The sequence below is a fragment of the Vicugna pacos genome, chromosome 11, assembly GCF_048564905.1.
Source record: "Vicugna pacos chromosome 11, VicPac4, whole genome shotgun sequence".
NCBI lineage: Eukaryota > Metazoa > Chordata > Mammalia > Artiodactyla > Camelidae > Vicugna > Vicugna pacos.
In genome coordinates this window covers 26,252,173-26,279,974 of record NC_132997.1, presented here as the reverse complement: position 1 = coordinate 26,279,974, position 27,802 = coordinate 26,252,173, and the positions used below count along the sequence as shown (strand labels likewise).

The following is a 27,802-nucleotide window of genomic DNA, read 5'->3' as shown; positions in this document are numbered from 1 at the left end:
GTAATTAACCCAACATATCAAAAATGTCATTCTACCATGTAATGAACACAAAAATATCACTAAGGAGATATTTTGCACTCTCTCTTTTCATACTCAGTCTTTAAAATCTGGTGCATATTTTATGCTTTCAGCACAGATAGCCACGTGCGGTCCTGGGCAGTGGCAAGTCCAAGAAAGCGAGTTGGCTATGGGGAAAAAGCCATGTCGTACAGACAAAAACTTATATTAGGCATCTCATGCCTGGGGGCCTCCTAAGGTTGAGAACAGCTGGGGGCCACTCTGTGGAACTTCTTTCCCTGAACGTTCTTGTAGATCTGAGGATTTCAGCTTGTCCACATCTGTACCTATATGTATGTTTTATTTTAAGGGCTGGCGGGGATGACAGCCAAGCCCAGCTCAGAGTGGAAGCCAAGACCTCGGAACCCACCACACAGGACAACCTGCGTGTGTCTGTCACCAGGCGAGACTGGCTTCTCCAAGAAAAGCAACAGTTGCAGGTAAGTGGGTGAAGGATCTTCAGGAAATAGGACAGCATTTTTCTTACCCATTTGAGCCAAAGCGCAGAGGGAGGGTCTTTGCTTGGGTGTGGCAATTAGAGAGCTTTGGCTGTCCGCCCGGGAAGTAAGCGGCGGAGTGATGGGTGGCGGTGACTGGAGGGCTTGCAGAGTCTCGTTACAAATGAGAGGTTAAAACCTCGCCAGTGTTTGTGTCTGTTATTGATACTCCTCATACCTTTTGAATATACTTTCCTTGTCTGCCAGGCCAGTTTGTCACCTCATCATTTTGACCTTTAGAAGGTTCTTTTGGAAGGCAGAAAAAAAAATCTTGAGTTGTGGAAACCTATGGAAATTGCTGTCAGGTTGGACTGTGAGTTGCAGTCCTCAGAGGTGTAAATACCGACTGGGTGAGGCAGGCATGACTGAGAGTGACTGGGGCATCACGGAAGCTCCAGGTTGACCCAGAGGAGTGGATACTAGTTGGCCGAGAATCATCTGGAGGCTAGAAATCTTGGTGCAGCCCCGATTTAAAGCCAGGAGGCAGCCAGGAATGCTGGAAGTTGACAGGTCCCCCTACACCCTAGAGGGAGAGAAACTTGAAGCTCTGTCCACACCTGCTTGAGCTCGGAGGCCTGAGGCAGGAGTAAGGAGCAGGTAGGAAACACTGATTGGAGGCGATAGGACTTTTGGAAAGAGCCTAGGTCTTTCACACCCAAGTCCAGAACCAGGCAGAGGCTCTAAATAGCTGAATGAACTTAGACCAGTCAGTGGGGCTTGGACAAGTTCCCGGGAGCCCCCTTCCCATCACGTCGAGTGTTCCTGTTGCTCTGGGTTTGCCCCTCCAAGTCCATACAATAGCAAGGTGGCAAAGGGAAGCAAAAGCCATCGCAAGTTGAAGATATTCTACAATAAACTAATGCTTTCATATTCAGTGAGTATTACTGCAAAGCTCGGTGAGCTGCACATGTGAAATCTGGTTTTAGATTCTGAAGGATCTTTGCCAGCTGAAGGTCTACCCAATTCCTGGTGATGTCAGAACACCACTGTGGCTCAGGGTACTTAGGGAGCATTCTTGGCAGAGCTCTGGGGGAAGGTGGCTATTCATTGATTCAGTGAGTGTTTATTGAGTGTCTGCTGTGTGCCAGGTACCATTTGTGCTGCTCAGAATTCCTGTGCTGGTAGGGGGGAGATAGAGAAGAAATGGCAAACATAAAGAAGATGTGGTATATGTATATATACAATGGAATACTACTGAGCCATAAAAAGGAATAAAAGAATGCCATGTGCAGCAACATGGATGGACCTGGAGATCGATATTCTAAGTGAAGTAAGCCAGAAAGAGAAAGAAAAATGCCATATCATATCACTCATATGTGGAATTAAAAAAAAAAAGGCCACAAATGAACTTATCTACAAACCAGAAACAGAATCACAGACATAGACAACAAACTTATGGTTAGCAAGGGGGAAAAGGTGTGGGAATGGATAAATTGGGAATTCGAAAATTGCACCTCCTGGGGAGCGATGGAAATGTTAGCTATCTTGATTGTGGTGGTGGTTCCATTGGTGTATACATCTATCGAAATCAGTCAAGTTGTACATCTGAAGTATGTGCAGTTTATTGTACAGTAACCATACCACAATAAAGGTGTTTTAAAAAAAGGAGAAATGGCAAACATAATAAAGACCTAAATTATATCCCTAGTTTGCTGTCGGGTGGTCGGAGCTCCCAGGCATGGACGAGGGTGTTGGGGTAGCAGGGTCTGCTCACTGAGAAGTGAGACTGAAGCAAACACTTGATGGGAGAAGGGAGTGGGCCTTGCAGAAATCTCCAGTCAGAGCATCCCTGGCGGAGGAAACAGGCATGTGAAGGCCTGTGGTGGCAGCGTGTCCCAGGCATTCAAAGGCAGCCAGGAGGCCAGGGTCGGAATGGAGGGCAGAGGGGAAGGTCAGAGATAAAAGGGGCCTTGCAGGCTGTGAGCTGGCCTTGAGATGAGTTAAGGCCGTGGGACCCAAGGCCACGATCAGAGCATGTTTGTAGCATGCAGTAAATAATTGCTGTATGCATGCATCAATTATGTAAGATTTGGAACAAAGAAAATAGAAGTACGCGTGTGCTAGAGATATTCTATAAGCCTAATGAACAAAGAAATTCGCATTGTGCATGTGCTGGCTGAGAACAGATAAAAAGCAGGACGGTGCATCACAGGCACGCACCTCCCTGTGGCAACAGAATAAAGTGTTGTTACCCCCATGGTGTCTGGTGGTATGGCAACTCCTTGTGCATTTTTTCATTTGGGCCCCTCACCTTCTAGAACCCCACATCAGCCCCCCTGGACTGACACAGGCCTTTGTCTCTGATTGGAATGGGGGGCCCTGGGAGGGTTTTAAGCAGTGAAGTGACATAATCTGACCACATTTTATAGAGTCACTTTGACTTCTCTGTAAGAGTAGGGTGTAGAGTCGCTGTGGAAAACAATATGGTGGTTCTTTAAAAAATGAGAAGTAGAATTACCATGTGATTGAGCATTTCCACTCCTGGGTAGATCCCCTCTCCCCCCAGGAACTGAAATATTACTCAGCCATTAAGAGAAGATTCAGACAAGTGCTACAACATGGGTGTGGGCATTACACTAAGTGAAGTAAACCAGCCACAAAAAATCAACTATAGTGTGATTCCGTTGATAGGAGGTCCCTAGAGGAGTTGGATTCACAGAGACAGAAAGTAGACTGGTGGTTGCCAGGGCTGGGGGTTGGGGTGGAAATGCAGGGTTAGTGTTTCATGGGGACAGAGTTTCAGTTTTGCAGGATGAAGAGACTTCTGGAGATGGATGGGGGTGATGGTAGCACAACACTGTGAATGTGCTGAATGCCGCTCAAGTGCACCTAAAAATGGTTAAGATGGTACCTTTCATGTTACATGCATTTTACCACAGTTAAAAAAAATTAAAAGAGAAAAGAATAGAGGATGGGAATTCAAAGGTTGGACATGGGGAGATTGGCAGAGAGACTGTCAATAATATTATCATCTTGGACCGATGGCGTCCATGCTGTTTTCTTAGAGTGTCTTAGTGGTGGCTTTTCAGTACCTCCTCCGTCTCCTCCCTCCCCTGCTGGAATCAGGGTCAGTGGGCAGAGCTGTGGGTGACCTGTACCTTGGGGGTTGGAGGACATGGGCCAGAGATGGGGAGACAGCCAGGATCAGCACTGTGTGCTTATCAGCTAGAGACCAGTGCACGGAACATGGGAGTGTGTTAATTAAGAGTCTCATTTTAAATGCAGAATCCTCTGGGCAGCGAGATGCTTATCTGCCCCAGTGCTGTGTGCCCCGTGGGCCCTCAGTTACCTGCTGCTTGTTTTATTCATCGACCTCAAGATTGGACGGTGCTCTGTGGATTCTTTGGATTTCCGTTTGTCATGTTAGTGGAAATTCAACTTATTTAATATTTCTATGAAATTTGGACGGCATAACGCTATCTGGGGCATCTCCGATCCTGTAGACTGAAGAAGCTATGATTTTTAATCTTTCTCTCCACGCTAAATTTGCATGTTTGGGAACAGACCAGCCAAGGATTGTTTGCTTTTCTTTTCTGGTCTGTGGCTGGTGTTACCCGTTTAGCTGGTAGCCCCTGAAATGAAGTAAGTTGTTTATATATTTGCTGGGTTCTTCCAAGGCAAATTCTTGGTTCACTGCACACCCCCCTCCTCTCACCAGGAACTTGGGAATATGTTTATTAAAAGAGTCTCATCTGGTCAGCATCCACAGCATGCCCACGGTGGTCCCGGCAGCCGAGACATCCTCCATCACGTGCTGTGACATGTCCTCCAGCAACAGTACCCGATCGTCATGGGGTTCAGGGACCACACCACGCTGTCTCAGATCACATGCTCGGGGGTGGGTGGGCTGGCACGACTGTGCCTGTGATCTTTGTCACGTGTAATAAAGCAATTGGAAAAAGAGCTGACTGAGTGCTACGTTCTGTCCCTTTAAAAAAATGATTATGAGTATTTAATGCTGGGGAGGGTATGTTTTTCCTTATGCCAACTCATGAGAAATATAAAGCTGGCCTGATTTTTGCAGGTCAGCAAACCTCCTGCCTTCCACCCGCCTCCGAAGGGGGCTTCACGGCTCTCGTGCACGTGGCTGGCCCCCGTGTTTAGGACCCAGCAGCAGCGCGGTCCGCCGTGAGCGGGGTTAACTGATCACATCTGCTCTCTCCCTCCTCTGCAGAAGGAGATCGAAGCCCTCCAAGCCAGGATGTCTGTGCTGGAAGCGAAAGAGCAGCAGCTGAGGCAGGAGATAGACGAGCAGGAGCAACTCCTCCCGTGGCAGGGCTGCGACCTGAGCCCCCTGCTGGGCGGGCTGACCCCGCGCGAGCTGCAGGAGGTCCACGACACCTTGCAGGACACCCTGGCCTCAGCCAGCCGGGTTCCCCTGCGTGCAGAGCCGCCCGAAGCCATAAGAAGGTACTGATGCCTTCCTCACTGATACTGGATCGCTCACCTTGTGTATGTTTATGGGATTGATTTGGTCCGCTAGCCCTCAGATATAAATACTTCCCAAGCAGTGCTTGCAATATTTTTGCAACAAAAGCACTGTTGGTATTTTGAGTGGCAAAATTCTTGACGGTGTGAGGCAGTCCTGCTCATTGCGAGATCATTTCCACCCTGGCTGCCCAGCCCACTAAATACCATTACTCCTCTCCATTCTAATGTGCACCTAACTCATTTCCAAACACCCCATGGGTGCCTTCTCTCCCTCTGAGATCTCCTGGAGCTCAGTTGGTTGGAGATTCTGATGCCAACCTTCGCTGAGGACGATCATCTACAGTGTGGGGAGGGGGTGAGCCATTAAGAAGCAGACCTTCTTAATCCATGATTAATAATTAATTATAATAATTATATCATTAATAATAATAATAATAATAATAATAATAATAATAATAATAAATAATTAATAATGATATAATAAATATAATAAATATATTATGAAATACAATGATTATTAATGCTTAATAATTAATGGTTAATAATGGTGAATAATTACTGTTCATGATAGCTAACATTTACTGAGCCTTCCTGTGTGCCAGGCACTGTGCTAAATTTTACTCTATGAGTTCCTTCTATTAGTATATCCATTTTACAGATGAGGAGAAGAAAGTTTAAGAAGGTTAAACAGGAAGGAAGGAAATAGCTCAGTGGGAGAGCGTGTGCTTAGCCTGCACGAGGTCCAGGGTTCTAATCCCCAGGACCTCCATTAAAAAAAAATAATAAAAAACTTTTTTAAGTGATTAAAAAAAGGTTGAATACTTTGCCCAAAGTCCCAAAGAATAAGAGGCAAAACTGATGCTTAAATTCCCATTCATTCTTTAAGCCTAGTTTCTTGTCCACTTACTGCGGAGGGAGGGTCTTCCCCGTGCTCTCTGCTGCGCTTCTGATCTCACCCTGCAGGAGGTCATGATCCTATTCTGGCGAAAGGCAGAACCCACACTGCTGTAGACAGACAAGTGAGTAGCTCCCGGGTGAATGTGCAGATGGTGGTAAGGACCACAGGTGCTGTGGGTCCAGAGCAATGAGAGGGGTCAATATTCTGCTGGTCATTATGCCAAAGAAAAAACTTAGGAAAACTTCAGCCCCTGCAGTGGCTGAGAACCTGACTGCCACCTGATTCCCTGGGGTTGCGTCCTCGCTCAACCGCTTGTTGGCTGGGAACCACTTAGTATCTGGGGGAAGGGATGGGCCGTTACGTGGATGAACTGAGTTAATACGTACAGAGCTCCTGCAACAGTGCCTGGGTGGCAGCCAGTGCTTTATTCTGCTCACTGCAGTTTTATCTCGGAGATTTTGGTCTCCTACAGGCTGTCAGCGTGACTTTCAGATGTGTCTTAGGCTGTTTGGTGAGTTACTGTCCCCTCTGACACAAGTGTCACACCCGGTCCAGCCTATCCAAGCAAGCCACAGACACTTCCTCCTGTTCCCCTTCCGGCCCTAATCTTTCCTTGCAGAACTCCCACCCCGTGGCTCGTGCCCTTGGAGGAGGGGGAGAGATGTGGGTTGCTGTCGAATTTCAGCCAAAGGAAACCGATTATCGAATTTGCCTGTACTGTTTCCCCTTTACCTTGGTCTGCGTCCTTGACCTCTAAGGGTCTGTCTTACTCCCGCTTCCCTTGTCCTCCTGGGGAAGCCACTCTGCACACACACACATGATACTACACATCACATGTATGTGCACACATGCAATATATACATTATGTTAGACATCACTTGTGTACATGGAATATGCATAATTTCTAAGATGAAATATACATGTCCGTTTGTTTTTGTTTATAAATGCATATATTTATACATGAGGCTTAAAAGTGAGCCTTTTGCAGTCCCACCATCCAGATGTGTCCTCTTATTCCTCCTTTTGCTTTTATCACCGCGGAGGTCAATTTTACTCCTCTCATCTCTCCCGCAAGCTCTCGGTGGAAAAAAGCTAGGGCTGGCTTAACTTAGAACCCGCTGCAGTATTTAACCAAGCCTCTATGTGTTGAGCTGAATCCATGGGCTCCCTCCCAGCAGGTGTGCCCTGTCCCTCTACAGAGGGGCGCAGGCGGCCGAGGGCTGCTTTCACAGGTGCCGACCCACCGTGCGCAGAGCCGCCTGGCGTGGCGGGCAGGCTGTTCTTGGAATCCTCCTTGACGGCCGAGGAAATAAAAACCCAGACAGTTTCCTAGTAAGAGACCTACTCATGTACGCCTTTAGCTGCCCTCTGGTCTGAGCCAATAAAAGATTTCCTCCTAGAGATTTCTTACTCTTAATACAAGGAACTCCGTAGTGTAGTGGGCTGATGGAGCTGGACCCCTGAACTCAGATCTTCTCATTTTTTGGTCTGTTATTCTCCCCACGGGCTCCAGCTTGCCTTTGAATCAGGATGAGATGCAGACAAAATAAACGTGTGACTTTGGCCCCGTCATCCGGTGCTTTCATCAACCAAACAGGCTCTGGAAAGACCTTTCAAAGTTTGTGACAATCCGATCTGATGATGCTGTTAGAGAAGTGGGATATGATGAGGATGGTTCTTGAATGTGGTGCGATGCTGTCTGGGGACCCAGCATCTCCAAACCCACCCGCTCCCACTGAGGTCACAGAGTTCAGGTCAAGAGCAGGCTCTGGCTTTTTGTGAGATACACCTGTGGGAACACCTGGGCATCTCCGTGACCCTGAACCCAGAGGGCTCTTAGGAGTATGGAGTTGCCTGCAGAGGGTGGGAGGGAAGTTCCCGGAACGGTTAAAGATAAAAAGCAACACGGGAAATGAAGTGGCTAGTTGATAGCGTGGCCTCCCCCTGGTGCTGAGGTCATGTAGGTGCACACTGTGTGGGACCCTCATTGTGAGCGGAGCACCTCCAGCGCTCAGTGGCATTTTGTGTGGCTGGAGGGGGACCACCCTGAGGCGTCCTCGTCATCTGGGCAACCCTGCAAGAGCTGACCTTGGCGTCTCCTTTTTGTACGAAGTGCAGGTGCAGGGAGGCACCTCCCTGTCTCCGGGGAGTTCGGGGTGTGTAGGTGCAGGTTTGGACTGGTCAGTTTCCTTTCTCCCCCCCGGGGAGGTGAGGCATCGTGTGGTTCCCGGCCGTAAATATTGATTAGAAAAACCATTGTTCTGTGGGATTTCCGCAAGAGGGAAGACACGCTTTTTCTGAGCGGACAGGCCATCGTACAGACTCCCGGAAATGGAGTATTTGAAAGAGACCGATGTGAAGTTTTATCAGGTCAGCAGATCAGAGATTGCTTGGCCTGGTGTTTCTAACTAATTGTTCACTGTCCCACTAACGTAGTTGTTGCCATGAGGGACTGGTTACCTTTTGGAATGCTGACTTGGAGGGTGTGTCCCAGAGGTGCCCCAGCCAGAAGAACACATCTTACCTGCGTCAATAGTTGTTTTTTGTTTTTTGTTTTTGTAAGAGTATGGTTGACCCCTGAACAATGTGGGGATTAATCTACATATAATTCATAGTCGGCCCTCTGGGTCCGTGGTCCCTCTTCATCCATGGATTCAGTCAACCACCGACCGTGCACTCCTGCAGTGTTTACTTTGGAAAAATACTTGCATGTTAAGTGGACCCTCAAAGTTCAAGCCCGTATCATTGAAGGGCCAGTTGTAGCTTCTTCCCAGGCCAGATGGAGACATCCAGACAAACTAGGATAGAGGAAAATCTTGGGCTTATGAAGAGAGGTTACAGAAACCAGTCTTGTGACAGAAATCTGGAGAAACAGACCACTGAACATCCGATCATCATCATCCGCAAAGATTTCTCGTAGAGACCGGCTAAGAACGCAGGGTGCTCTCTGGGGAGGAGCCGCTTCTGATGTAGTCCGCTCGGTACTGCGCACGTTCACAGGGAGGGCTGTGGTTCTCTCCCTGGTTAAAAACCCTGTTGGGCTTGAGAAGGAACATCCTGAGTGCTTGGCGTTTGGGTGCGAATCGCTGATGGAGACTGAGTCATCATTTCTGGCTGTGGCTTGTGGGGAATGTTTTGGCTGAGAGCACGCGCTGGGGACGAGAGACTCGGTGGCTTTTTGTTTGGCTGTGACAATAGGAGTCAAAGCAGCAAGTTGAATTTTCTGATGTCTGGGTTTTGGAGCAAATGTCTTAGCAGGATGGGGTGAGGAGGCACCTTCTCAGACATCATAGCTTTCTTCTGAGAGAGCCAGAGAGACTGGTCTTCTCCTGATGAACGAGGGGAGAACATTTTTTGTGTGTGTGTGAGGGGATGGGTAATTAGGTTTATTTATTTATTCTTTAACGGAGGTCCTGGGGAATTGAACCCAGGACCTCATGCATGCTAAGCATACAGTCTACCAATTGAGCTAGACCCTCCCCTCTCCAAGAGAAGAACTTTAAAAAAATTTTTTTTATTGAAATGTAGTTGATTTACAATGTTAGTTTCCAGAGTACAGCGAAGTGATTCAACTATACAGATATATACGTGTATATTTTCTTTCGAATTCTTTTCCATTATATGTTATTACAAGAAATTGACTATAATTCCCTGTGCTGTACAGCAGGACCTTGTTGTTTATCTACTTTATGTCTAGTGATGTGTGTCTGTTAATCCCCAACCCCTAATTTATCCCTCCCCGCCCTTTCCTCTTTGGTAACCATAGTCTGTTTTCTATGTTTGTGAGTCTGGTTTTGGTTTGTAAATAGAATTTGCATCATTTTTTTTATTCCACATATAAGTGATATCATGCGATGTTTGTCTTTCTCTGACTTACTTCACTCAATATGGTGACCTCTAGGTAAGCAGGAGAGCATGTTTAAACACCTGGAACTCCACAATCTGGAGGCTGGCAGGGCAGGGATGTGTGAAGGACAGAAGCCACTCGAAAGTTTCAGTTTCCCTCATCCCTGGGATTCCAGTCCCTTGGCTTTAAAGCAAACGTCTTGTTTCCTCCTGCAAGGCCTCCTCTGATGGGAGAGGTCCAGACGGCTTTCCTCTACTCAGTCTGATCGTCCCCCATGTTGGCGGGTCCTTCTCAATCCCCTCCCATGCTGACTGGACTCCCCTCTTCTGTAATGGGGTTGGGGTGTGGGGTGGGGGAGGGAAAGGATGGGGACACAGGGAGGAAGGAGGTGACAGTTTCTGGGCTTTTCCTGGACCACGTCCCTGCACACTGTGTGTGAGTGTCCGTCTGTTTATTTCAGCTCGTCTATCTGCTGGGCCATCAGCTGTGCTTCTGTTTTGTTGGTCTGTGTGCCTTGAACCTCAGGGCAGGGCGGACTGTGACCCTGAACTGTAGAGTGAGGAAGGAATGAACAATCAGGGAAGTAACAACAGATGAGCTCGGGCTGCGGACGGTCCTCTCCAACATTCTTTAGAGATGCCTGACTGGTTTGTATTAGTCTGTGGCTGAGTTCTTCATTCCTCAGCTCCTGGAACTTCTCATGCTTCACAAGAAATGTGTCCTGGCAGCTCATGGATGAATTGCCTTTCGTACATTTGGAAGAAACACGTCACATCTTTTTATAAACCACTGGCACAAACTGACATAAAATCAACCTCTGGTTATAGCGAGGATGGCCGGACCTCGGTGGGTGCATCTGAGCTTTGGGGGGCAGGTGGGGGGCAGGGGCGAGTGGGCGGTGAGCCCGGCCTGCTCCCGCCTCCCCGTTGCTTAACGGCTCAGAGCCCCCGGGTGAGGCCGACCGAGGATTGCAGGTGCCCTGGCGTCCCCAGCACACGTGCTCCCAGCCCACGACGAGTGGTCCCGGCTGATGTCAGCCTGCCTTTCACGTGAGATTTGAAGTTCACAGCTGACTGGAAAAAAAAAAAATCAGTAGTCCCACTTTCCCCTCAGATACGGATCTTTTTAGAGTGAGGAGACACAGTCAAATTGCAAAGCCTGTATCGGAAGACAGACTCCCGGAGCCGCGGGAGCGGGCAGGAGTCTCGAAGGGTGTGCGCAGGGGGCCAGCTGTGCGGCGCCCGTGGAGGCACCCGGGCGATGGCGCCAGATCAGGAGAGCCCTCCGAAGAAGTGCCCGAGCTCTCCAAGCTTCCTCTCCATTTCCTGTGACTGTGTTCTTCAGCCTCTGCTTCTGGTCTTTGCTCTCCTCCCTTCTCTGCCTCTGTCTTTCACCTGGTTGGTTTGTCAAGCATGTGGCTTGACGGGACTCAGAGCGTCAGGAATCACCTGAGGGAGCAGGACTGCTCTGTGTCGCTAACACTGCAGGAGGAGGAGCTTCTGACTTTTCCTCCTTTGCTTTAAAGCAGAGACCTTGCTTTCCCCAGGAATTCATGAGGCAGACAGAGCCTTGCCCGGAGAGTCAGTGCAGTGAGGTCGGAGCATAGGAGCAGCGTGAGACTGATGCTTCCTGCAGGAAGTCTTCCTTGCTTAGATGCATCCTCAGTATTTGAGACAACTCTCCTATGTATCGTGTGTGTCTTTCTTATTTAGATTTGTAGTAATAATACATTACTTTAAATATCACTGTTGTTTACAGAATGCTTATTTTTGCTCACCATAATCCTATAAGGTATATGAGACAATACATTGGCTTTTGCAATATATTTTGCTAATAAGGCTACTGAGGGTTCAGATTCACATAGCAGCCCTGTCCTGACATCTTTTTTCAGCTTTTGAAATAGGGGGAGAGATGGTTAACGCTGACAGCCTGGGAGAGAGCAGGGCTTGGAGCCAAGTGCTCAAGCAAGTGATGGAAGGAGTCCAGCTGGGCAGAACTTGGGTCATGAGTCCAAGCAAAAGAGAATGATGCCATTCCAGGCCAGGGAGTTGTCTCTGTGCCCCACAGATCGCCTGGTGTCACCTGGGAGAGATTGGAGCAAATGTGTATCTAAACGCAGGCAGCCTGTGGAGACCACCAGGCGACTGGCTCAGGCCAGAGGGGTCGGCTCGCGGTTCCAAAGACAGGAGAGCAGGCGAGGAGGTGCCCGGGGCCAGAGGAACCGGAAGTTTTCTTTATGAAATGAAGGTTTGAACTAGATGTTGCTGAAGGTCCCTTCCAGATCGAGAACACTTTGCACTTTCAGATTTTGTGAAATAGGTTAAAATAAACTGCTTTTAGAAAACCAGTAATTCTGTTTCTCCTAGCCCCCAGATAAGTTCCCCTGTAACGTTCCCTGGGCCGACTGGAACCATCCCGGCCACGGTGCTCAACTTCTTCCTTCTCTAAATGAGTCACTGCTGACAAGGAGCAGGCATTAGACAGGGAGGGAGCAGAAACCCGCCCTGCGGCCGCTGTCCGGAGTGGGGAACTCACTCACCGCCGTTTCCTTTGAAAAGTCATCATTACGGGCAACGAGAAACATTTCCCAAACCACAACCTGGGAAAGAAGGAAAGGGTTGGAAAAGAGGCAAGAGACTTGAAACTACCGTCTGTCTGGGCAGGTCCAGACGCCACTCACTCCACGAAAACAGGACCGTGAATTCTGGTTTTTGCTGGATGTATTTGAGAAATTCAAGGGAGGAACTTTATTGTACTTACAGGTTAAAAACATACTGTATTTTGTTCTCCAGTAAATCTACTATGATTAAAAAGAACTCATACAATTAAAGAGGCTGGAAAAGTGGCTCTATATTTTTAACTTTTATTTTAATGTTTTACAAACTCTCTGTGCTTTGTTTATTTCAAGAAATTTACTACATGGGTTATTATTATTATTTATTATTGTTATTTACTTAGTTCTTTTGGGAAGTTTGTAGTATGCAGACACACCCACTCCTCTTTTATGACTTAGGTATATGATAAATTATTTTCACTAGAGCCTCCTGGATTCTCATTTTTCTTATGGTTACCTTTGCTGTGCAAAAGCTTATGAGTTTGATTAGGTCCCATTTGTTAATTTCTGCTCATTTCCATTGCCTGGGTAGACTGCCCTAGGAGACCGTTGCTAAGATTTATGTCAGAATGTTTTGCCTATGTTTTCTTTTAGGAGGTTTATCGTGTCTCGTCTTATATTAAAGTCTTTAATCCATTTAGAGCGTATTTTTGTATATGGTGTAAGGGAGTGCTCTAGCTTCATTGATTTACATGCTGCTGTCCAGTTTTCCCAACACCACTTGCTGAAGAGACTGTCTCTACTCCGTTGTACGTTCTTGCCTCCTTTGTCGAAGATTAGTTGACCATAGGTCTGTGGATTTATTTCTGGTAGAGCCTCCTGGATTCTCAAAGAGATACATAATCACCTTAAAATGGTTGTAGCTGGCTCTTGGCATATGAGAATTAACACAGCCTAGTTTAAGAGTTTTTTTCTTGTGGTCAGTTTCAATTTTTATTTTTCATTTTTTATCCACTTGAGAAATGTTCCACGCCTAATCTCTTTGTAATCTGGGCATCTTCTGCAAGCCTCTCTTCTCTTTCATCAAATTTTCTTCCTCCTGACGTATCCTGAGAAGGCTGTCCAGTCTGCGGTGTGTATGCTTTTAGTCCCTGCTCTGACTTTTCAGGTGTTAAAGAAGTACTTCAGGGGAAACTGCCCTTCAGACCTTGGGCTGAAGGTTTAACGGTCTTCCAGCAGAGTCATCCAGTTCTGCTCAGAGAGCCCTTTTCCAGGGGCTGCAGCACGTATCCCGGGCTGGGGGTGCCAGCCCATCTCTTGCTGGGATGTTAGTCAGTTAGAAGCATGTCCTTTCCAAGTTGCAAAAGGGCTGATGGGTCTGCCCTGTGCTGACTCCCAGGCTGCTGGGATGACCAGAAGCAGACCCTCCAGGTTTCCTTTAGATGCTGGCAGGGCTCCCTGTGCCTCACACGAGGGGGCCGTTTTTGTTACAGTGTCTTTTCAGCTGCCACTATCATTACGACCTTGCGTGTCTTTTTGGCAGATTTCCTCAGCTTCCTTTTTGAGCTGTGTTTTATCGGTGTTTGAGTCCCCATTCAGTTACTTGTCCAGTCCACTGGGTTTTTTGCCCGCTGCTGTGTATTCGTTTTGTTCGCCAGCCATCTATTTTTGCAATCTTTATCCAATAAAAGGTGTACATCTTTAGCTTACTCACCAAAACATTTTAGGAAATGAAATTTGCAGTATTCTGCAGTTTTGGGAATCCGACTGATATGTTGCTTCATCAGCAGATTTTGAAAGAGCTGGAGAGACACGTAAGGTTTAAACTGTTTTCGCAGCTTTATGTGCATATGCTAGTTCTTGGCCAGACAGCAGGGAGTCCAAGATGACTCAGAAAAGCATCATAAACCCAAAGCAGAAGGTAAAACCTTTTGGGTAAACTTTATAGTTTAGGTAAGCATACATGTTGGGAAATTTAGGAGCAACAACTTGTATTTAAGAAAATTAGGATTAAATGGAAATGCAAGCATTTCTTTTTTTTTTGGTGGGGGCAGAGAGGTAATTAGGTTTATTTATTCTTAGAGGAGGAACTGGGGATTGAACCCAGGACCTTGTGCATGCTAAGCTTGTACTCTACCACTTGAGCTACACTCTCCCCACTGCAAGTATTTCTTTTAAAAACCCTGGGAGCAATGGGACATTACTTATTAAGCCGTCAGAACTAGGGGGACAGTGATTGAAATGGAAATTCAATGTTGCCTTTCCATCATGTAACAGAATAAACCCAGGGGCAGGATCGTGCTCCCCCTGGATCAAATTGTGCTGTTTTAAGAATTGAACTCACAGGAATTTTGTGGAGAAAAGCTCTAAAGGCCCAAGAATTGAAATCTTTTTGACTCTTTAAATACATTCAAATCGTTGACAATCGTTGAAATTCCGGAGCCATCTTGGATGCCAGTCCTCAAGAAATAAAGGGGCTGGTGATTTATTTTCTCATTGTATGTCAAAAGGTATCTTTAAACAACTTGGGAGGAAGGGGTAGAAAGAAGAGTAGTTATGATCTAAACTTAAGACTGTTCATATTTCTGCTTTATTCCTCCCATTTCTTCTTTATTCCATACCCAGCATCTCTTACAGTCTGTAAGTCAAAATGTTTTTGGCATATGAGTTATGGTTTCAGTTTGGAATAAGATTGTTTGAGAGGCAGTGAGACAGAGCTGGTTGAATTGATGCTTGGAATATTTGGATGAGCCAAATACCAAATTAGTAATCAGTTGGCTATAAAGCTGTGATTTTTTTAAATACAAAGATGCTTTAGTAATTTATTTATTCAAAAAGCACTTAAGGCTGTGATTCTTGATGGAGCTGGACTTGGATGTAAGCTGTAACTCTGCCATGTTGGGCAGAATTTCCCAGTGGAAATTAGCAAGAGATGGCATGGGACCAAGGCGTGTGTGCGTGTGCGTGTGCGTGTGTGCAGGTGTGCACTATCTTATTCATAGTAGCTAATTTGGGGAATTCTGCAAATCCAGTAAATTCAGTATTAGGGCTGTTTTCTCTGCTCAGTATATTTATATCAGCATCTCGATCCTAGGAGGTCTTTTCTAAGAAATTGAAAATCCTTGAATTCTCTCTCTCTGATATCCTCTGAGGAGCACTTCTATGAACTACGTAGATGTATTTAATTACAAAGAGTTTATGGTCTAATGACACATAACATCTCAGTCTCAGTTTACTGAGTTAGATGGAGAATTTGGACTTTACCACCAAGACTCAAGCTTAACAGAGTGTAGCATCCCAGTTAAAGTTTACACGCAGGATCCCTGAAATTCAGAGAAACGTTCAATAAGGGGATGAGTCACGAATGTGATTCATATTCAGAGAAAGAATCAAAGGGCTTTTAAGTCCAAGTTGTTCTCTGGCCGATTTTGCTTTGGTTCTTTCATTTGATCTTTTTCACTTGGGCCAGAGAGGAAAACATCAAATGTATTTACCCCACCCTTGTTAAAAATTCACGTGCTCAATTTTTGTCGGATTATGCAAAAATGCTTCTTACTTTAATATAGGTAGGGCTGTTTTGTTAAAAAAAACTTCCTATGCTTCATTCTGCCCGAGGTCCCCAAAGTAGGAGCTGAGCTGTGTGACAGGCATGAGTGGATCTGTCATGTGTGCAGTCACCACACTCCTGTCCCGCCGCTGAGCTGGACGGAGCTTGTGTGCTGCGCCCAAGGGGATGAGAAATCTCTCTCCCCTGCACCAGGCACCCTTTGCCAAGAGTCCGTGTCTCAGACGGCCAGCTCGACAGCTTTCACAGCCACGTGGAATGGCTCGCCTCTGACGCATGTATGTGTCCCATTGCGCCTTTCCAAGATCATCTCAAGCCTGGAGGAATTCTTGTCATTTTTGTTGTCTGTGCCCTATGTATGTCTCATTGGTGACATGTGACATTATCAGCTGTGAGGAGAGAAGGGTTGAAGGAAGGAAAAAGGCCAAGTAGATAAAATCCTGCATTTCCTAAAGCCATTTTTGCTGTCATTTTCTTAACCACTTGCCCTTGACAGAAGGTTAGAAGACTGAGCAGTAATTGGCAAGGCTGTTAATGTCAAGGATTGTTGTGTGTGCATGTGTGTGTGTGTGTGTGTGTGTGTGTGTGTGTATTTAATTCAAGACCCAAGTAGCGCCTATGCTGTCCCTTTGCCCTTTATGGTATTTCTAGCTTGCTTCAGGAGCACTCATTCTTCATCTGTTGTTACTAAACAAGACATGGGGGACGGCGCTGGGAATGGGGACAGGGACAGAGAGAAGACTGGAGACGAAAATGACACTCCTCCTGTAGCTTTCTGCAAAACGGGTCTTTGGCACCAGGCCACATGTACACAGGCGGGAAGACGGATGGGTGACTGCCAGCAGACAGCAGGCTTTCTGCACGAGTCTGTTCTGAGGGCTGAAACACTCGTGTCAGGCTCAGTAAAAATGACAGCCAAGAAATGGCCTGTATTTCCGCCTCTGTCACTAAGGTTACCTGGCACTTTACGTAACATCTTTGTTCTTTAGATTCTCCAGATCTTTACAGATAAAATCATACGAGCAGAAGAATCTTGGATGGCAGGGCTGGGACGTTTTTAGAAATAACCTGGTCCAACTTCCTCGCTTTGCAGATGAAGAAACAGCCCCAGGAGAGAGTGACTTATTCAGAGTTCTGCAGAAAGTTGGTGGTGGTGGCATTCTCTGCAAGCCATTAATATTCTCGTGCATCAGAAGTCAGACAAGAGTAGCAGCAGAGATTGTCCTCCAAAGGCTAGTCTTTGGGGCCGGTGTAACTTGGCATCCTAGGTGTGAGTCTAATGCTGTGGCTGAGGCTGGTGCTGAGGGCGGTTGTGGCTGGGTCCCTGCTGGTGGGAGGAAACAAGAAACAGTGGAAGAGCACGTGGACGGGAGGTGGTTTCTCTAGGACATGAACACAGACGAGTCCTCCAGGCCCCCTGCCATCGTGGCCCAGAAAATGAGGACCCTGGATCTCTTGACCTGTCTTCCCATCCTGGGATCTGTCCTGCACTGTGATGGGACTCCTGGCCGGCATGTTCAGGAAGTACCCACACTGTCCAAGTAGCCACTGCTTGACCACTGCAGTGTGGTCCACCCTTGGGAGGAAGGCCTTGAGAAGAGGGCCTGGCAGGACGCGGGCTCACAGCTCTCTGGGAAGGCACTTCTGGTCTTGGCGGCCTGGACCAGCTCTGGGTGGGCATGCACCCTTGGCTCCTTAAAGACTTCACGCCAAGAATAAGGAGGGTCAGGGAAGGGCCCTCTGATGCCTGGATCCTTGAGATGCCTTGTAATACTACGGGAGGGGACCGATTCAATGTTCTTATAAGGCTCTTGAGTTACACCTCCCTCAGTGCCAGCATCTGGAGAAACAGGGAGTGAACAATTGTTAGTTGCTATTAAACTGGGGCAGGGGCTTCTTTTCTTTTTTTAAATTATCTTTTAAATTGCAGCGTAGTGTGTTTACAATAGTATATTAGTTTGAGGTGTAGAGCCTAGTGATTCAATAGTTTTATAGACTATACTCCATTTAAATTTATTATAAAATAATGCCACCCCTGTGCTATACGATATATCTTTATAGCTTATTTATTTTTTACATAATAGTTTGTACCCTTTAATCCCCTACCCTTATCTTGTCCCTTTCCCCACTAACCAGTTTTTTTTTTTTACTGTGTGTGTGAGTCTGTGTCTGTTTTTGTTATATTTATTCATTTGTTTTTCAGATTCTATGTAAAAGTGATAACATACAGTATTTGTATATTAATGCAGCTGTAGGTTTTTGAGGAAGATTAGCAAGATGCCATAAGCACAGTCACTCTGAATTTTACAAAGTGACCTTGGCAGTTTATTAGCAGTGAGGACTCTTTTGACATTGGCTCGAGGCTACAGGCTGAGACCTCCAGTGTCTTTTGCACAGCCGTGGACTGCACTTCCAGCCTTGTAGCTCTCCACACGTCTCCCTTTCCATCCCAGTCAGCATTAATTTGTCAGGGCTGCCGTAACCAAGTACGGTAGGTGGGTGGCTTAAACAGAGAAAGTTACTGTGGTTAGATGTCCAAGATCAAGGTGACGGTGGAGGAGGCGTTGGTTACTTCTGGGGGCTTTGAGAGAAGGATCTGTTCCAGGTCTCTAATGGTCTTCACGCTGTCTTCCCTCTGTGTGTGTTTCTGAGTCCACATTTCTCCACCATTTATTGGAGTCAGGACCAAGCTAGCAGCCTCATCTTAACTAATGACATTTGCAGTGACCCTATTTCTAAGTAAGGTTACATTCTGACAGTTGGGGGGTTAGGACTTTATCATATGAATTTTAGGGGAACACAGTTCAACCCAAATACAGTTTAGGAGAAGAAACCATCCAAAAGATGTAGGTCAAAGAGAGTGGGACTTCCAAGAGATGGGATTTAGAAAGAGGAGAGGAGATCTTACACTGAGTAGGTTCCAAGTCTTTGACCGCTCCTTTCTCTCTCATATAAAGTTCCACCCAGAGCAATGTGGTGACAAGCAGAGATGGCCTTTAATCCCCACTCGTGCTGGAGCAGGGGGTATGGGAAGTGGGACAAAGAGGGAGCTGCCCGCCATCCTGGGGTTTGAGAGCACCTCTAATAGTGGTGGGGATCTTCCTACCATGCCCCACCTGGACTAGAAAGAAGAGGAGAGGATGCCCATCATTCATCAAGCACCTACTATGTGCCAGGCTCCTGTATTAACCCAACAGCCCCATAATCATTTTTAAAGATATCAGAGACATCAAAGACATTCTCATATTCAATTGTCTTAGAGCCACCCTCTTAATTCTTAGCTCCTATGCTATAAGACAAGAATATTTATCAGCTATTGTTCGAGTGGCTCTCAGTTGCTCCCTTGTGTGCGTTGGAAATGAAACCATTTCTTAGTCTGAAGCAAACAGAAGGGCTATTGTGTCTCCTGTTGTCTGGCTGCTGCCACACAGAGTAGTGATTTTTTTTTTCTTGGATCCTGGAGCATCAGGGTGTAGGATCTTAATAACACATACAATTAATTGTACTACTAAAAATGGAAAATTCTGCATGCATTAGTAATTGCTAAGGGCTGCCATGACGAAGCCCCACAGACTGGGTAACTTAAATCATAGGACTCTGTTGTCTCACTGTTCTGGAGACGAGGAGTTCAAGATCAGGGTGTTGGCAGGGCTGGTTTTTCCTGAAGCCTTCTTGGCCTGGAGATGATGGTCTTCTCTCTGGTCTTTGCATGGTCTTCCCTCTGAGTCCTAATTTCATTTCCTTTTCTTCCTTCCTTCCTTTCTTCCTTTCTCTTTCTTTCTTCTTTCTCTTTCTTTTCTTTCTTTCCTTCCTTCCTTCCTTCCTTCCTTCCTTTCCTTCCTTTTCTCTCTCTCTCTCCTTTCCTTTTTCCTTTTCTTTTCTTGTGAGGACACCAGTCAGTCGTATTGGGTTAGGCCCCATCCTAACGGTCTAATTTTAACTTAATTATCACTTTAAAGGCTCAATCTCCAAACACAGCACATTCTGGGGTACTGGAGGTTAAGGCTTCCAAACAGGAAATTTAGAGTCCACAACTGAGCTCGTAACTCCACAGTAAGCTAATGTTCTCTGTTTACTTTGAGAGGAGGGTGGTTTTTCTCCTTAGTTCCGTGATACCCCAAGGCCCCCTAGGGGTGGTTATTTGGAGACAAACATCAGTGGAGGAGGATTTATCTCCTGTATAACTGAACGGAGCACATGTATTTACCCCACCTGAGGAGCAGGCCCTCCTGCCTGAGGCTGGGGGAGGTGATTCCTCCTCCCGGCTGCCAGCCGTCGATGCTCTGGGCCACTGATAGAAGTCGAGTGTGATCTAAAGCGACAGGGCTGACGCTGGCACAAAGTCATCTGAAGTTCCAAGTCCTGTGGGACAGACATTGTGTCATCTGAGCAGGTATCCTCTGCCTTCCAACCGTGCTCCCACGGCTCAGGACATTGTGAGATCTCTCAGTTGGGCTTGTCCTCAGACTGCAGCTGATGTCCCCTCTATTTGGTTGATGGAAGTATTATTTACATGCAGTAAAATTCACCAGTGTCAGGTGTAAGCTCGGAGAATCTTAGTCACTGGACGCAGACTTGTAACCGCCGCCAAAATCGAGATCTAGAAGAGCAGCCCCCCCCCCCCCCCCCGCAGCGGTGCTTCCCTGGGCTCTGTGTGAGTTTCCCGGAGCTGCTGTAACAAAGCCCCGCAGACCGCGTGGCTTAAGGCTCAGTAATTCATTTTCTCATGGTCTGGAGGCTGGAAGTCCGAGATCAGGGTGTCCCCAGGGTTGGTTCCTTCTGAGGGCTGTGAGGGAACCATCCGCTCCAGGCCTCTCTCCTTGGCTTGTAGACGGCTGTTTTCTCCCTGTGCCTCTCCACATCATCTTCCCTGTGTGCGCGTCTGTCTCTGTGTCCAAATGTCCCCTTTTCAGAAGGACCCCAGTCATATTGGACTAGGACCCACCCTAGTGACCTCACTTTGACTTGATTGCCTCTGTAAAGACACTGTTTCCAGTAAGATCCCATTCTGAGGACGTCAACATAATGGACTGGGGTCGTAGGGGGATACAGTCAACCCTCAACAGACCCCTTTGCCTTCAGTTTCCTCTCACTGCTGCCAGCGCCAGGCTCAGCTCCCCCGATATGCTTTCTCTGCAGCCCGTTTTTGTCGATAGCCTCAACTTCCCTAAGGCTTCATCTGCTGAGGGTGAATTTTGGTCATTTGATTGAAACACCCGTTTGTAAGTAAAGAATGACGTCCACTTACAAGTAACGACATTGACTGTGCTAGAAATGTAGCGCCACTCTAGAATAGAATTTTAAAAACCAGCCTGGGCGATGATGGCGTATTTCAGATAAGTGCACATCTTCTGGGAGAGGTAGTGCAGTTTAGTAGTTCGGAGAACAGACAGCTAGACTGTCTGGGTTATTGTTCACCCGTAGACCAGCTGACTAACCCTGGGAAAGCTACTTAAATTTCTCTTTGAGTTGTCTTGTCTGAAAATGGAGACATTATAGCATGTACTTCGCAGAGTTTGAGAATTTAGAACATGAATCTATGCAAGGGATCCAGGGAAGAGTGCCTGGTACACAGGGAGTACTTACTAAATATTTGACACTCTTATTCCTAGCGCGGCTGCGTTGAATGAAGCTCCTCATTGAAGTAAATTAGGTCTGGTCTGTTTGTTAGAACATTATCTGCTGATTTGTGGAGACAGCATGTGTTTCCAGGGTACGGTGTAATCTGATCTGAGAGGACGGCTTTATTTGTCATTAACAATATGCAAGTTTAAGAGAAACATGGGGGTTCCTTTTAATTATTGAACTACATCTAACTCTTGTTTATAAACATTTAGCTCGTCTAATTGGGTCGTTTTCAATTTGTGTTCCTGCTCCGGGGATCATGGTTTAGGGACCTCTGGGTGACGGTGGTAGCAGTCAGTGGGATGACATTTGTACCCTGGGCTAGACCCCCCACCTCAGTCAGTACAGATTGCCTGTGATCTATGATCTATCGTTCTGTGTAAAATTTCATTTCCAAGAGCACTACTACTAAAAATAGCTTGAAAACCACTAGCAAATTCTATAGATCATTCATAGTTTTCCACCCCCCATTGCTTCCATTCTCTGTACACCCCAGGGATGCCACTAATGTTAATATTAGCCTGAGCAAAACATAATTAGGAAGGTAAATCTACTGCAAAAAGTAATATTGCATAAATTAAATAAATTAAGTATAAATCAAATCAAATATAAAACAATGCATTTAATTATCTGCATCACTACCTCCCTGCTCTAACATGGATATTTGAGTGGAGACTAATTTCCTTCCCGGGATAGGGCCCGCTCTGAGCCAGGACCAATGAATTGCATCAACCCCTGGAAGGACAGTGCTTGACCCGTTGGGCGTTAGCTAAAGGTGCTGCCATTTTGGTCAGCTAAATTCTGTATTATCTGTTAATGCATGAACTGGTCTTTACGTGCAGCTGGGAAAGCCTATTTGTAAGATACTAGTAAATGCTCATAATTTTGTGGTGAACCATTTTTTGAAAAGTTATTAGTTGAATGGGCTCCCACGAGCCAGGCAAAGGAAGTGCATTTGTGCCCAAGAAGGGTTTTAAGTTTGGAGAGCAGACATCAGCAGCACAAAACTGGTGCATCTCCTAGAATCAGAGGCAGGACCAGTTCAGGCCCCTCTCTGGCATCCTCTCCGTTTCCCTCCGCAAGAGCTCACACAGCTTGGTCTGATCCCTGCTCTCCGGGGGAGCCTGCCTCTCAGACTGACCTCCCTTCCAAAGACCAAGCTCCATCCGGCCAGCGTCTAGAATTCTCTAGGGGGACTTCCACATCAAGGACACTGATTTTTGTCACAGTGTGGCTCCTGAATTCAGAAAAATCCACTGCCCTCTGCGTCGCTGTTTGTCAGCTATGATCTCCTCCACCCGGACCTCAGCTCCTCTGGGACACCCTTCTCTGTTACATGGAGGTCGCAAGTGGGGATGTCCTTGTTTAGAATGTACTTGCACCAGCTTCACGGCATTTGCAATGGAAACGAGCTTGCTTGTGCTCAGAAATCCCAGATCAGTGGAGGTGGTAACATTCAAGGCCAGTTCTTAGAGTTGGAGAATGGGTTACAATCAGCAAATTGGCAGCCTGGCTCTGACGCTCTGCAGCCCCTGTGATGGGAGCTTTTCCCAACTCCTTCCTCCCCAACCCACCCACACAGACTCCAGAAAACCCGACCTTCCCCTTTCGCAGCTCACTAGTTTTCTCAGTGACCGCTTCGCATCTAGTACCTCTAACTGTTTCGTTTTTGTTTTTGAGGAGGGCTTCCATCTACCAGCTTTGAGGTGTTGAGGGCAAGACCCTCTTGTCTCCATCATGCTCCAAGCTCCAACTCTCAGGCTGCCCAGTAGAAAAGGGAAGAGTTAATGAGTTTGTGAATGAATGAATGAATGAATGCATGAATGCAAAGTTCTAGATCAGATGCTCTCAGTGCTTTTCCACATCAGCATCGTTAAAAGACCCCCTCCTTCCTCTCCTTGCTGACGTCTGTCACTGTGCAGGCCCTTAGACCTCACAGTTTTCACTGAAGGTGCCTGCCTGGTTTGTCACATTCAATGCTGTGTCTTCCAAGTCACCTCTCCCGGTCCTGCCCAATTAATTTTTCAGAAAAAAAAAAAGCCATCTCTTTCCTATCCCTCTCCTGCTCAGAAATGGGATGATTTCCCACACTCTGCGGGATGAAACTCAGAGCCCCTCAGCTAGGCATTTAGTACTGATGATGGCTTGTCCTTTATATTCCTTTAAAAACTAATTTGAATTGCAAAAATCCCAAACATATTGAAAAACATCATAGATGCTCATTTACCTACCATGGAGATTGAACAAGTATCGGCATTTCCCCCCATTTATTTTCCTAATAAATAAATAACAAGCATCACCAATGCAGGTAAAACTCCCATTCCTGTCCCCCACATCCCTTTCCCTCCTTCAGGACAAACAGTCATTCCCCTGTGTACCTTTATCTCTCAGAATCCACCCATGTGAACCATTTGGCCATTTGGGTTCTTCACCCTGAAATTTCACTTCCTCCTTTTTTCTTTGACGCCCGGTTTACTTTCCACCTTTCCCAGTGAGCTTTCCCAACAATCCCCTGGTTTCTAAATTGCTACGTGCAAGTTATTTTCCTATGGCCCACTTGGGGACAATGTTCCATCTGTGACAGTTTTAATGTAGCAGTTGGATCCTAGCGTTGGGTTTCTAGTCCCCGTAGAGTAATTTTTTTCATCTGGCTTCATATCATAGTTGATTGTCTGTGTCTACTCCATTAGGTAACAAAGTGGGAAATAAAAGTGAGTCATTTTTATTCATTCATTCATTCATTCTGCAGATATTGACTGAGTGCCTTCCTTTTAAGCACCAGAAATTGCTTTAAGCACTGAGGATTCAGGAGTGGACACAGGAGGATACGGGCTGCTGCTGCAACTGCGGAGTTTATATTCCAACTGGGGGAAGAGAACTTACATGAATGAATGTGTCAAGGTGCACAGTGCTAAGGAGAAAAAAGAAGCAGGGAGCCCTAAAGAGTAAGGGAATTCTATTTTAGGTAGTTTATATATATGTGTGTGTGTATCTTCTCCAGGCTGCTCCTCCCTGCTAAATTCAGCAGGTGCTTGGAATGTGGTGGTTGAATCGCACAGTAAACCCAAGTAGATAATATTGGGCTCCCTGCTTGTGAAACGCTACCCTGTGGAGACCACCCTTCTTGGGAGGTAGTTGTAGGAATGTAATTTTAATCCTCTGCTCTGGGAGCACGTCTGGGTTGTTCCTTTGCGTATCAGCAGATGTGCACAGTGGAAATGATAACAGATTTTAATACCAGCCTAAGGAGAGTGTAATTTGGGAGGGAAAAATTGACTTCCTAGTAAGTTACTGACCAGGGTTCTTGGACTCCTTAATCAATAGCAAGTGACAAGAGGCTAGATGATAAATTCAGGCAAGGTTTCACTGGGACTCATGCTGTAGTGCCAGGGAGGAAAAACGAGGAACAGTTTTCCTTGTTCCCACCCTGAGGGGCAGTGAGCTTGTCCCTTGAGTGGGGGAGGGTAGGGGCGGATCCAGGGGTGAGGCCAGAGGGGTGTCTTAGGTGGTCTGCCCACCCCCTTGATGTGCTCTGTGCATCATGCCCAGTCCCCTGCTTCTGCTCTTGACATCTCAGAAGTAGCAGCTGGGCTTTTGGTCTTTTGTATCTTCTTGTTCATAATTTGCCCCAGCTGCACAGGTATGCAGTTATTTTTCAGTCCCTTACAGTTCCTTTGCATTCTGTTGCTCGAGGAGACGTTTGTCCAGGTGCAAGCACTGCAGGTCCCAGGTCCCAGCCTGACTCGGTAACATATGAATTCCACAGTCAGATGGAGCCAATATGGCAGTGTCTTTCCCACTGTTCTTCAGCCGCTGGGCTGATGGGAGGGTCGTGGTTCCGTGGTGTTCCTGCATGTGGTGCTGTTGAACTGTGATACCCAGGAGACCAATGTCCTCTTTCTAATTCTTCTAGCCTCCAGGAAGGGATAAAATCCCTCAACTTGTCACTTAAAGAAATCACTGCTAAGGTAAGTACCTTTATATGCCCTCTTCCTAAAGAAGCCTCTGAAGTTTTCTTTTGACTTAATTTCATGTCTAGCTCACAGGACACCTGGGCTCAGGAAGACACAGAGACTTGGTAAAGCCATTCTGCCGGCCAAGCAATGAGCCAAGAGAGCCAGGGCTGAGGGCTGTCCCCAAGGTGGAGGTCCTGACATGTGGTTCCCCCAGAAATTGGCTGGGCTGTCCTTTGCTTCGGAAGGAGCTGCCGTGCTGGAAAATGGGAAACGATTGACGCTGTGCACAAATGCCTTTGCTTCAAAAGGCTTTCAGGATGCGAGTAATCTGAGAAGCTAATTATGTTTCCTTCCAGGAGGGCAGGATTTAGATTTTTCACAAACATATGGAAATGGTATAGGAGGTGATTGTTTTCCGTTTTTGAAAGTTTTTAAGTCGACTGTGGAATCATATTGCCTATTGCCTGGGTGCACATAGCCAATCCCTTAGTGTTGTGGTGAGTTAGGACAACCACAGTTTACAAAACAAAACCCTTCTCCGCAGAGATAGTTATCCCTCACCGAGTTATTGACAAAGTGTGAAGGAGGATCAGTTACTCTGCGAATGATTCCTGAATGTTTGGCAGAGAACTGAGTATAAATCTTTAATTATTTGTGTTCGGTTTGGGAACCAGGGTGGTTATAAGATGGTTGAAATGTGAAAAGAATAGGTCTCTGTGCAGAGAGCCAAGCAGTCAAGAGTCCACTGGTCTGGAAGGAACCTTTTCTTGTTCTCAGTTCAGGGGGTTCTTGAAGACCACCCCAGCTGAACTGAGACTGGGGATGTGTCCACAGTTCTTCTGGCCCTTTTCCCAGTTTTTGTGTCTACTTTATTTCTGAAAACAACATTAAGTGATTTTGCTAAAAATCACACAGCAGCCGTTTGACGGGCTGTCCTGCCCTGCGTGGAAGGTGAGCTTCCTGTCTGTCCGTTAGATGGCACTGGGACCCCGGACCCTGGAGTGCTTGAAGCCCGCTCTGCCTTTCCAGAGACGTTCACCCAGGGAAGAAGGACAGGATGAGGACTTGCATCTGCGGGCAGAGCTCTATCTCAGGCTCCCATGCTGAGCGGGGCTGAGACCTTTGCCCCCTGCCCAGCTGCTGGTCAAGGACGACTGACTAGCTTTACCAGTTTTGTGACGCGAAGCAGGAGGGGATGTTAGAGAGCTGACCTGAATTTCTGCCTTTTAAGTGACTGGTGATGTCACTCACTGGCATTCATGGCCTCTCAGTGTCTGCTACTGTGATCTCTGCGTGGAACCCCTGGGAGGGTGAGGGGAGGTCAAAGCTTCCTGGATGGGGGATGTGGTAGATGTATCCTCCTGTATCTCCTACTGTAAATTGTGCCATTTATCAGGTGCATTCTGATTTCTTTTATCTGTTTAAATTTTTTTTTAATTGAAGTACTGTCAGTTATAATGTGTCAACTTCTGGTGTGCAGCACAATGTCCCAGTCATGCATATACATACATGTATTCATTTTCATATTCTTTATCTTTAGTTCTTTTTAATTGCAGTATAGTTGGTTTATAACATTGTGTTAATTTCTGGTGCACAGCATAGTGGTTCAGTTATACATACGTATATTCCTTTTCATGTTCTTTTTCATTATAGGTTACTACAAGGTACTGAATATAGTTCCCTGTGCTCGACAGAAGGAACTTGGTGATTATCTATTTTATATATATTTGTTAGTATCTGCCAATCTTGAACTCCCAGTTTATCTCTCAACCCCTACTCCCCCTACCATAACCATAAGTTTATTATCTATGTCTGTGAGTCTGTTTCGGTTTTGTAATAAGTTCCTTTGTGTCATTAGGTTCCACATAAAGTGGTATCATATGGTATTTTTATTTCTCTGCCTGGCTGACTTCACTTAGCATGACGATCTCCAGGTCCATCCACGTTGCCGCAAATGAAGTGTGTCTTAATTTCTATAGAGAATGAAAATGTGGATGGACTCTTGGACTTGGGTTTCTTGAGCGTGAGACCATGCTGTGTGTGTAACACGAGTGAGTCTGTATCCCAGCAATGAGGATGCAGGTGTGCACGCTACCTAACACAGGTGGTGTTTTTCTGTGCCTGTTTTATATTGTGCACACACACGTACACATGTGCACACGACAATGGAATTTGTTGATACTCTGCAGCTACTGTCATTGGCCCAAATGCCAAAGGTGGCTTCTTGGTTTGCATACCTTCCCTAATGCATTTACAAAAACCTTCTAATTCCCTGGATTTTCCGTAAGATTAAGGAATTCATGCTGAAGATTTTAAAGTGTAAATGCAAAAGCTCCATTTGATAATGAGTTCCTCAGGGTCCAATTTTATTT

At 46.4% G+C, this 27,802-nt stretch overlaps 1 protein-coding gene across 1 annotated transcript in view; it reads left to right on the top strand.

Moving 5' to 3' along the window:
• The window catches only part of DISC1 (DISC1 scaffold protein), a 285,981-nt gene that overhangs the window by 64,566 nt on the left and 193,613 nt on the right, over positions 1–27,802 (top strand). The window contains exons 5-7 of the mRNA XM_072970971.1: positions 368–497; positions 4,729–4,964; positions 25,388–25,442. Of these exons, the coding sequence (XP_072827072.1) occupies positions 368–497; positions 4,729–4,964; positions 25,388–25,442 (421 nt within the window). The remainder of the gene's footprint in view (positions 1–367; positions 498–4,728; positions 4,965–25,387; positions 25,443–27,802) is intronic.